The 12,291-nt window shown below is 34.5% G+C and overlaps 1 protein-coding gene across 6 annotated transcripts in view; it reads right to left on the bottom strand.

Annotated features, from left to right (window-relative positions):
* Positions 1 to 12,291, bottom strand: part of LOC136026473 (protoporphyrinogen oxidase-like) — an 84,969-nt gene that overhangs the window by 68,506 nt on the left and 4,172 nt on the right. For 5 of the 6 annotated variants that reach the window (XM_065703085.1, XM_065703087.1, XM_065703088.1 and 2 more), the window contains exon 1: positions 5,634 to 5,779. The exons of the other annotated variant lie outside the window; for it this stretch is intronic. In XM_065703085.1, coding sequence (XP_065559157.1) covers positions 5,634 to 5,737 — 104 coding nt within the window. In that variant the 5' untranslated portion in view covers positions 5,738 to 5,779. Of the gene's footprint in view, positions 1 to 5,633; positions 5,780 to 12,291 lie in introns of those variants that run through there. 6 annotated transcript variants of the gene reach the window in all.

Genomic DNA, 12,291 nt, shown 5'->3' with positions numbered 1-12,291 from the left:
TTTCCATTTTTTCCGAATTAACCGGCCCCCCACTGCCCCCCCCCCCAGATGGTCAAATTGGGAAAACGACTATTTCTAATTTAAACTGGTCCCGTCCCTGATACGCCTGTCAAATTTCATCGTCCTAGCTTACCTGGAAGTGCCTAAAGTAGCAAAACCGGGACCGACAGACAGACAGACCGACAGAATTGGCGATTGCTATATGTCACTTGGTTAATACCAAGTGCCATAAAAACAAACATGAAAACGTCTTTTCAATAGAAAGTAAGGAGTAACATTGAAACTTAAAACGAACAGAGATTATTACGCATATGAGGGGTTCTAAAAAAACTTTAGCATAAGGAGCGAGGTATTTAGGAGGAGATAAATACCTCGCTCTTTATACTAAAGTATTTTTAGTAATTTCAACTATTTAGTCTACGGCCTTTTTGATTCAGGGGTCATGGACAAAACTTACGATTTAGTGTAAAGAGCGAGGTATTAACGAGGGTACAAACCCCCTCGTATACACAATACAAATATAAGAATATAAAAGTTTGTTACGTAAGTTAATTCTTAAGTTACCCATATTTTTTACTAACAAAAACGTTCGTTAAAAATTAAAAGTTATAGTTGCCTTTTTAAGTAACCGAAAAAATGGAGGGCAACTAGGCCTCCTTCCCCACCCTTTATTTCTCAAAATCGTCTGATCAAAACTAAGAAAAAGCCATTTAGCCAAAAAAAAAATTAATATACAAATTTCATTTTAATAATTTATGTGCGGAGAGCTAAAATCAAACATGCATTAATTCAAAAACGTTCAGAAATTAAATAAAAAAAACTAGTTTTTTAACTGAAAGTAAGGAGCGAGATTAAAACTTAAAACGAACATAAATTACTCCGTATATGAAATGGGTTGTCCCCTCCACTATCCCTCGCTCTTTACGCTAAAGTTTGACTCTTTGCCACAATTCTACTTTTTAAAACAATTAAAAACTTTAACGTAAAGAGCGAGGGATTGCGAAGGGGACAATCCATTTCATATACGGAGTAATTTCTGTTCGTTTTAAGTTTTAATTTCGCTCCATACTTTCAGTTAAAAAAAAACTAGTTTTTTTATTTAATCTCCCAACCAGATCCATTTCAGACAAAGAAGATTTCTGGTAATATTGGGTATAGGCATAATCTTTGGCAATCTGTCACCCTTCATCTGCCGAACGTGCTCTAGTTATCTCAGCCTTTCTCTAATTATAGCCCTAGAAAGCAGGATTGAACCACACTTTTCATGCAGTCTATTGCTTGAGATACGGTTAGTCAATCGGGTACCCAAAACAATCCATAAGCAATTTAACATCTAACAAACCTTCATCCACTTTTACTTATTCTTAGGCTAAATGCTGAGTCTTTTTAAGTCTTAAGATTATAGTCTAGTCTTCTTAACATTAATTTTCAAATCTATTCTTGCACCCTGAACTCACAAAATCAATAAAAGTTCATTCATTTTCCGATCACTTTCATCTAGGATGCTTAAATCATCAGCATAATCTTAGTACAGGGAAGTTTTACTTCCCCATCTGATGCTCCTAGTTTGTAGCAGCAAAACGTGTTCCTTAATTACTATAGTTTAATACACTGTTATAGCTCATATAGAAGTGGAGAGACTCACTACTATATTAAATAAAAAAAACAAGTTTTTTGAAATGAAAGTAAGGAGCGACATTAAAACTTAAAACGAACACAAATTACTCCGTATATGAAAGGGTTTTTTCCTCCTCGACAACCCGCTCCTTACGCTAAAGTTTTTTATTATTTTAAAAAGTAGAGTTGCGAGAAAGAATCAAACTTTAGCGCAAGGAGCGGGGAGTCGAGGAGGAAAAGCCCCTTTCATATACGGAGTAATTTGTGTTCGTTTTAAGTTTTAATGTCGCTCCTTACTTTCATTTCAAAAAACTTGTTTTTTTTTATTTAATTTCTGAAAGTTTTTGAATTAATGCATGTCTGATTTTGGCTCTCCGTACATAAATTATTAAAATGAAATTTGCATTTTAATTCTTTTTTTGGCTAAATGGCTTTCTCTTAGTTTTGATCAGACGATTTTGAGAAATAAGGTGTGGGGAAGGAGGCCTAGTTGCCCTCCAATTTTTAAAAAGTACCCTCCCGTTACTTAAAAAGGCAACTAGATCTTTTAATTTTTAACGAACGTTTTTATTAGTAAACAAAATACGTAACTTAAGAATTAACTTACGTAACAAACTTTTATATTCTTATATTTTTGATTATATATATGAGAGGGTTGGTCCCCTCGTTAATACCTTGCTCTTCACACTAAATCTTGTTTTGTCCCAATTCTTTAAGAATGACCCCTGAATCAGAAAGGCCGTAGAATAAATAGTTGAAATTACTTAAAATTTTTTTAGCATAAACAGCGAAGTATTTATCTCCTCCTAAATACCTCGCTCTTTATGCTAAAGTATTTCTAGAACCCCTCATATGCGTAATAATCTCTTGTTTATTTTAAGTTTTAATGCCTCTCCTTACTTTCAATTGAAAAAACTTTTTCATGTTTATATTTTCATTGTTTTTTTTTATAGTAATGCTAGAAAGTCCTGCGCCCTTTCCATTGAATTTCTCTTCCCCCATAAAATATTCCTCCAAAGAAAGATCCTCCCATATAGCCCCCTCCCCTGAACCCCACACCCAAACCAAAAAAATTCCCTTGATAACGTCGGTACACTTCCCAGTAACTATTACTGTATGTAAACATTGGTCGAAGTTTGTAACTTGCAGCCCCTCCCCCAGGGACTGTGGGGGGTAAGTCATCCCCAAAGACATAGGTATTATGGTTTTCGACTATGCGGAACAAAATGGCTATCTGAAAATTTTGATCCGTTGAATTTGGGAAAAAATGAGCGTGGGAGGGGGCCTAGGTGCCCTCTAATTTTTTTGGTCACTTAAAAAGGGCACTAGAACTTTTTATTTCCGTTAGAATGAGCCCTCTTGCAACACTCTAGGACCACTTGGACGATACGATGACCCCTGGGGAAAAAAAAAACACAAATAAACACGCACCCGTGATTTGTCTTCTGGCAAAAAATACGAAATTCCACATTTTTGTAGATTGGACCTTGAAATTTTTTCTATAGGGTTCTCTGATACGCGAATGCGATGGTGCGATTTTCGTTGAGATCCTATGACTTTTAGAGGGTGCTAGCCCCTATTTTCCAAAATAAGGCAAATCTTCTCAGGCTCGTACATTTTGATGACAAAGACTGAATTTGATGAAACGTATATATTTAAAATCAGCATAAAAATCCGATTCTTTTGATATATCTTTTAGCATCGAAATTCCGTTTTTTAGAGTTTCGTTTACTATTGAGCCGGGTCGCTCCTTACTACAGTTCGTTACCACGAACTGTTTGATTCCCATATTCGGTTAAGTTTCACTCTAATTGTTATGGGAATATTCCAACCCGCTTGGAAGTGCGTCAAGGTGGTGTTCTTTCACCGTATCTTTTCAGTATTTGGATCCGCAGTGTGTTATACAAAATTATGCCCTTTCTTTTTTGTAATTTGGTAATTGTCTCTTGTACTGCATATGCGGATGATATACTTCTAGATATAGCCGTTCTAGATCTAGCCTCTCGAATTCCGTATCATCTATTTCAAAACATTTCAAAACTGTTGGTCTGTCATTGAATATTGATAAGTGTGAGTACCTTGTCTTTAATGCAAAGTCTATGCCCATTTGAAATCCGCGTTCTAACTTCTCCATCCATTGTGTCTCTGATTTGCGGCGGTCAAGCATTCATATTTATTGGAATCTACTAGCTTTTAGGATCAATATTGTACTACATATTAAAGAAACTTAAAGCGGGTTATGGTAAAATAGTAGCTAATCGTGGTCATTATTATCGAAAAGCGCTTGCATTGCTATACATTAGTTTTTGCAACCATTCAATACTTTTCCTATCTGGTATTTCACCTATCCTGAAAAAAAGACAAGATCTGGCTGAATTGTGTATATTATATTTCCGCTATTGTAAGTTTCTATTTCATGTACCCCGGTCTTATAGGAAAAAGAAAATAATTCGGTATTTCGGGGCTTCTGACATTATTACTCCTTTGCGGAAGTTAGGCTCAAAATTGGAAAAGGATTATATTTTTTCTCTGGGCCCCTTCCACCTCTTAGTTCGTTTTTTTTCCCGTTAGTTTTCACCTGTTTTCGCTTTATAGTTACGTTATTTCTTAGCAGTTCTTTCGTTAATTGAGTTATGGTTGTGGTATATATGTTTTATCGCTCGTATAGTTGTGTTATTTTCAAATTATACTCTATAATAGAGAGGCTCCGAACACCCAGCATTGTATATTAAGCTCTGAATTTGACGTTTTTTTCTAACGTGACCAGATTCGTCCTGCGCCCTGCGCCCTTTTCATTGAACTTTTCTTCCCCCATGACATATTTCTAAAAGGAAAGATCCTCCCACATAGCCCCCTCCCCTCAACCCTACCCCCAAAACCAAAAAAAATCCCCCTGAAAATGTCTGTACACTTCCCAATAACCATTATTATATGTAAACACTGGTCGAAGTTTGTAACTTGCAGTCCCTCCCCCAGGGACTGTGGGGGAGTAAGTCATCCCCAAAGACATAGTTATAATGCTTTTCGACTATGCTGAACAAAATGGCTATCTCAAAATTTTAATCCGTTGACTTTGGGAAAAAATGGGCGTGGGAGGGGGCCTAGATGCCCTCCAATTTTTTTGGTCACTTAAAAAGGGCACAAGAACTTTTCATTTCCGTTAGAATGATCCCTCTTGCGATATTCTAGGACCACTTGGTCGATACGATGACCCCTGGGGAAAAGAAAAGAAAAAAAAAAAAAAAACAAATAAACACGCACCCGTGATTTGTCTTCTGGCAAAAAATACAAAATTCCACATTTCTGTTGATAGGAGCTTGAAACTTCTACAGTAGGGTTCTCTGATACGCTGAATCTCATGGTGTCATTTTCGTTAAGATCCTACGACTTTTAGGGGGTGTTTCCCCCTATTTTCCTAAATAAGGCAAATTTTCTCAGGCTCGTAACTTTTGATGGGTAAGACTAAACTTGATGAAACTTATATATTTAAAATCAGCATTAAAATGCGATTCTTTTGATGTAGCTATTGATATCAAAATTCCATTTTTTAGAGTTTTGGTTACTATTGAGCCGGATCGCTCCTTACTATATAATATATTATATTACTTATAATATACTTATAATGAATATATATATATAATATACATATAATATATAATATAACAATAATAATAATATATAATATAACATAACATAATAACATAACATAAATAATATAACATATATTAATAATAATATATAATATAACATATAATATAATAATATACTTTATAATATATTACTATTATATTACTTATAATATATAATATATTACTTACTTATATATTAATTATATATATATTACTATTATATATTACTTATAAGGGTGCATAGCAAAATTATGGGCGCAACTTGCCACCAAGAGTTTCCTGGTTCCTTAGGAAATTTTTACAGAGAGGCCCTTTTTATGGATCAGAAAAGAATCTTGAGAAGAAAAAAACATCCCCTGCTATCAGAACTGTTATAAAATACCTTACCTTCTTTTAACAAAAGAATGCATAGATTCATCACCCATTGGTCCTCTTTTGGCAAAAATATCTCTGAGTCCAGCATAATATAATGGCTTTTGGAAAGGCTGCATCTTCTCAAAAACCGAAGAAATACTACTAGGTAAGCGATGAAGTTCTCCGTTTGCATAAATAAGGCGATTCTTGGCAAAGGGGTGCCATTTTGAGACAGACATAACCTTATCTTGAAGTCCAGCAATAGAATGTTAACTAATTGCTTTTGCAGTAGATGGTAAGCCAAATATTTATTAAATAGGGTTCGACGCCGTTTCTGTTTTGTTTCCACAATTTTTTGTTCTGTTATTTTTCAGAGAAAACTAAAAAAAATATGCAGAAGACGGGCAGGGATTTTTTCAGTGCTATTTCTGTTTTTGTTCCGTTTTTTTTATCGTTTTTGCAATTTCTATTTTTCAGACCCACTTTTTTTTATTTTCTCTGTTTTGATTACAAATAACATCATAGCACAAACTAGCGAGTTTTCTTGTACTCACGATACTTGCCAAATCACGAATACTACTATCTTTAACTGTTCTGAAGGAAAGATTTGCTACTTCAAAAATTACTCTAACATTAAAGTGGTCTTACAATTATATCAACTAAAGCAGTCTAGTTGGGTTTTGACGTTTTGAATAGTTTTGGTAAGTAGATAAATCTTCAGAGAAACGGAGTACACTGAATGCAGTAAGAATGATGATAGTAGCTCAGAATTAAATAATCATGACCTCGACAGCAATAGCAAGAACTCAGTACCTAGACAAAGAGCCGTCTCTAGCGAAGTATTGAAGCTGGGAGCAGCACTGGTAAAAATATAAATGCCGCTTAGAATCCTGAAAGTACATTCAAAATCCCATGATCTTTTTGAAGCCATCTACAAGACATAGAATCCCAGTCCATCCATCACAAAGGATATGAATATTTGATGGGACAGCAAACTTACCATGATAGAAACACATTGTAACCAAAAAGGGCCAACGCGCGACTTCATCGATCGAGACTTTCAGAATACTAAAACCAGAGGGTTCGAGCTTTACAGCTATGAGCGGTCCATTTTGGAAGCTGTCATTGAGGTTCTTCACTCGTTTGGACAAACAAACTATGACAGCTAGAGGGTATAATGATGTTTCGGCAAACGAAGCTATGCTGATGGTCAAGGAACTACAGTGGTATTTTTCAATTCAGGATACTAGTACTATGGCCAATTAAATCAATGGCCTAAAGGAACAATTAGCTGTTCAGCTCAGAAGATATTCTTCAGCCGATCTTAATTTTGACACGAAGCTCTCCACAAGAGGGCTGTTTGGATACTGCTATTTATAAAAAATAGCCATCTAGGCAGAGAGTCAGTTCCTCCATCCACTCGTCATCCTCACTTCTCCAGCAATTAGTTTCAGAGAAGAGTATAACTTGCTGAAATTCAAGAACTCCAGACCTTCCCCTGTTGAAGTTGCTCCTACTAAGACAGGAACTAGCCAAAACGGAACACCGAACCAAATTGAATCGAAATGAAGCAAGTACAGGTAAATAAAAACAGTAACAGAAAAGTGAAATAAGATTCAGTAAAATTAAAATTTATGTAAAGAATGAATTTCAACTCACAGTAACCAAAATTTTAAAACCGTATTTAAGAATGTGTTCATTGAGGAAAAATTGTCATTTGTAAGCGACTCTGAAATGGAAATATTATTCCGACAGGTTTAACAGTAAAAATGTTATCTCTAAAAAATAATAAAAACCCTGGAAGACCCCACACCAAGAAGATAGCTTATTTGCTAAGTTTCTCGACACGACTGGGCTACAGAAAAAACCCTTCGTGGCAAAATGTGTACAATAAAAGCAGTTTAAGCATTGCCTACATAGCAGCATATATTATCGGACATAGCCTATGAGCAGGGCCAGATAAAAGGTAATTCAAGCGATTGGACCCAATCAGGCCCCACATTTGAAAGGAATCCATGTTATAATCAAAATGATTAAAAAAATTGGAAATTTGAAGCAAATTGCTTTTGACAAAAAAAGAAAAATTATGAATTATCCAAATAATTAAAAACATATTTTTTGAGCTTCGCATTCCTGGATGAGATTTATTAATGTTTTTATTATTTGATATTTGATTAATATGAAATTTGATACAGCTATATATATATATGCATATATATGTATATATATATATATGCATATATATATGTCAATTGTACAATTTGGAGAGTTAGCCTACAGGACTGTATGAGCCATGCCCTCCATGACAAATAAAACAAAACGAAAATATAAAAAAGTAGGTAAAATTTTTCAGAGAGGCTATGGAGGAATTGTTGAAAAGTATGTTCATTTTTATGCATTTTCTTAATAGTTAATCAAAAGGTAGTGTGCTCGAAAGATAGTACAAATATCCTGCTTGGAGACACATTTTTTAAGTCATTCAAGCATTCTGAACGAAATAGATATCTCCAAGTCTTGATCGAACATCATGTGAGGTTACAGAGAGGCTAAGGACCAAAAACAACACATGAGAGGGATTACTACCCCACCCAATCACCTTGCCTTCAAAAAGGGCATTAGAACTTTCAATCACTGATCATATTGACCATCTCCCAAGTTTCTACAACCGTTTCTTTAATACAAAGTGGCCAGGAAAAAGTGGCCATCACAGAGTTATAACTTATTGGGGATGGTTGTGGTAGATTACTGACCTTGCTACACAAACATTACATTAAAGCCCACTGCTAGTACACTCTTTTCTCACAAAGTGCTTGATGGTAAATTAATCTCTGCATACACAATCTTTCTGTCAATAAAACCCCTGATACAGATAATGTCTCAAATGCTCTCATGCATGAATTGACTTCCTGCTTGGCCAGTCATTTTGCTTCTCTTATTAATATTTGTTTAGATTCTGGTAAATACCCTATTGCACGGAAAAGGGCAGTGATAAAAACAACTTGATAAGGGTGGACTAAGATCAGATTTCACTAACTATTGACCTATTTCAAACAATTTAATTTTTCCTAGATTCATGGGAAAAGTAATTGTTGATTGGGTCCAAAATTATTTTTATAAAAATAACCTGTGGCATATAGCATAACATGGTTTTAGGAAGCACCTGTCTTGTAATACTCTGCTAATGGAAGTAATTAATTTTTTCAAATAATAGCTGACTTAGGTTAAAAGTTTGATTTTGCTTATGTTGATTTTTGTAAGGCATTTGACAAAGAATTTGTCAAAAGGCATTTGACAACAAAATTCATTAAAATTGTATCAGAAAAGAGTTTTAAGAAAGGTTGGACAGGGTTCTTTTGTAAATCGGTCCATTAGATTAAGAAACATGTCACCAGATCATGTTGTTTGAAAAAATAATGTTACAGCTTTGGTTGGAATTTCTTTTTATGAAGGGTAACATATAAAACCATAATATTTATGGCATTTGTATAATTTGTACTCAGTACCCCTAAAAAGAGTTTGATGAATTTATCTCTTTGTGTATTCTGATGTATTTGCTTATTTTTTAAAATGTATTCAACCTAAGGAGTTTATTAGTTAATTTTGGTAACAATCAATACCCAGGGGTTCAATTCTTATATAATGTCTTTTATGTATTGTTGTTTGTTGCTTTGTTTTCTGTTAATTTGCAACAAGACACACCAGTGGCTTACTCCATTTTTGTTGAAATAAAATACTCAAAAAAATAAATTATTTATTTTAACTCAATTTGCCCATGTCCCATGTGTTAAGATTTATAAATGGACCTTAGTGAATAATATGTAAGCATAAGCGAACAAATAGGCCAACTAATTTTGGAGGAATTGAGAAGTTTTTTTTAGGGCAATTAAAACTTCATATTCAGGCAGGCCAATTCTGTCTAAAAAAAAAACCGCAATCATCCTCAACACAACCCAACAAGGTATTTTTTGTAGAAGAACAAAGAACTGGCTTAGAATATTTTTGATGGGCTTATTCTGAAAACGTTTCAGATGGCTAAGGCACATTCTGTTGATGAAAAATGACAGATTGCCAAAGATTGTCCTTTTTGGCCAACCATCTAGGGCTAAACCAAAACAAGGCTTTCCTTGGTTGGAAGGGAAGGATGTTGTAAGGAAGGGTTTAAGGGAAATGAGAGCTTGCTGGGAAGATGTAAAGAGGGAGGCTTTGAATAAGTTGGGATGGAAAAGTATGCTGAGCTGTGGTGGCTTCAGGAAGTGTAAAGTGGAGGCCATGGATAAAATTGCCAAAGATCTGAAAAATGTAGCCATAATAGAAAAATATTGCATTGACATGCTAGAAAAGTCAAAGGGAGTAGTCATTCTGGGTTCGTCCCACTTAAAGGTAGGAATGGAGCCTCAAATAGTGATAAGGAAAGAGTTAAAAAGACATAGGCAGAACATTTTGTCAGTGTCCTAAACTATGATAAAGTAACAGCAAATTATATAAAAAAAAATGAAAAAGTTTGGGACAATTAGGAAGTAATGGAAAATTTAATTCGCAATGTAGATAAAATACCTACATAATAAGCGACAAAGATAGAGAAAGTAATAAAACGATTAAGAAATAATAAGACCTTGAGTGCTGGAAATACTTGTAAAAAAATTGCTTATTTTTGATGTTTTGACCAGCCTACTAGCTGTTTAAGCACATCAATAGAAAAACAAAGCAATTAATTTAGCTTATCTGAAAAGCTAGATTTGATAGACAAAATATATTTGTTATTTGGATTCTGCACCCAAAAATTACCAAGGGAGAGTTAAAACAATTGAGTAAATTTAATGTTTGTGCATTAAATTACTAGCTAAAAAATAAACATGCCCCTTGGCATGAATTTCACCAAGATGGAGAGTAATAGCAGCTACTGTAAATTCTATTTAAATCCTTACAAATGACACCTTGTTACTTATTATTTATTGTCCTGCAAGTTAAACTAATAAAAACATACTTTTTGATTAAAAAAAAATCAAGGTTAAGCCAAAGTCACTTATTTCAAATGGAAGGATTATTTTTAATAAAAATTGTCATTTTTCAGCATTGTCAATAGTTCAAGGGGTTCTAGGTGGGCAGAAGAATAAGGGACTGTCTAAGAGGAGAGAAACAAAGCTTGGACTTGGGTAATTCATGAAAAATTCAGAGGAAACATTCCTGCAAGAAGCTTGTGGAGGAATTTTAAGATATACATATAAAGAAACACTTATGTTTGTGAACCAAAGTTTCTCCAAATGGACAACAAGCTTTTGGATATGCAGAGAAAACAGAGATCTTAGCTGGTCAATTTGAAAATACATCTCAAAGAAGCAAAAGACAAAGAACTGATAACCCAATAAAGCTATTCCACACAATCACAAGCACTGCAATAACAATGAAAAAGAACCTTTGCTTAACTTAAGGGATATCCAAAGAGCAATATCTGAGCTAAAGTCAGGTGTGACAGGAAACACTATAACAATAACACATGTCCACAATAACATGTTAAAAGCTCTTCCCATTGAGACCATGCAGATAGTTTTAGAATTATTTAACAAGTCCTTAAATGAAGGAGTTGTGCCACAAATATGGGAACATGCTGTAATCCATCCAATCCTAAAACCTGGAAAAGATCCTAAAGGCCCTGCTTCTTAAAGGCCAATGTCTCTACTAACATACCTTACTAAATTACTTGAAAGGGCAATAAATTAAAGATTATGAAGGCTCTGAAAGGCAATATTCAAATTGAACAATGTGGATTCTATGAAGGCTGGAGCACCATTGACACCCTAATAAGGCTTAAGCATCATGTAAAAAAAGCCTTCTTGGAGAAAAGGCACACTTGTGGAATTTTTTTTGATGCTAAAGCAACATTTGATAAGGTAAATATTGACAAGCTTGAGGAAAAAATTCAAGAGCTAAAAGTAGATAAAAGGTACAGTATGTGGCTTCAGAAGTGGATAGCCAGTAGAAATTTTTCAGTAAGAATAAAAAGGACATTGTCAACTGTAAGGAAAATAAAAAGGGGGGTCCCTCAGGGAGGATAATGTATGCCCTGTTATTTACACTATACATAAGTGATCTCAATGCAGATAACCTTCAAAGAGCCAAAATATACCTATATGCAGCTGACTTGGCTATTACAGTTGAAGGCAGACAGAGAGAAGAAATTCAGACATGTGCTCAAAAAGCAACAAATTTCTTAGAATAGTGGGAAGCTGAGAAAGAAATTATCCTTTCAGAAGAGAAAACAACAATGATGATGTTCACCAGTGAAAAAAGATAAGCACCAGACCCAAATATGTTCCTGAATGGATTGCAAATTAGATGCACAGAGAGTGTCTGCTACCATGGAGTTCCCCTTGACCGTCAGTTGACCTAGGAAAAACCCATAGAAGAACTCAACAGCTGTAGACAAAATGCAAATGCTTATTAATACAATATGTAACAAAAAGAATGAAGTCCCACAGGATGTTCTTATGCAGTTTTCTAAAGCAAATAATCCTCAGAAAAACTGATTATACATATCTGGTATATGCATCTGCTAAGAAAACAATCCTTGCAAAATTAAATACAAAATGGAATGAGACACCAAGAAGGACATCAAATGTACTAAAATCAACACCAATCCCAGCTTTACATATTGAAACATCAACAATTTTACTACCCACAAGAAGAAAAATAC

Source organism: Artemia franciscana, chromosome 4, assembly GCF_032884065.1.
Source record: "Artemia franciscana chromosome 4, ASM3288406v1, whole genome shotgun sequence".
Taxonomy (NCBI): Eukaryota; Metazoa; Arthropoda; class Branchiopoda; order Anostraca; family Artemiidae; genus Artemia; species Artemia franciscana.
This window is presented reverse-complemented; position numbering and strand designations above follow the sequence as displayed.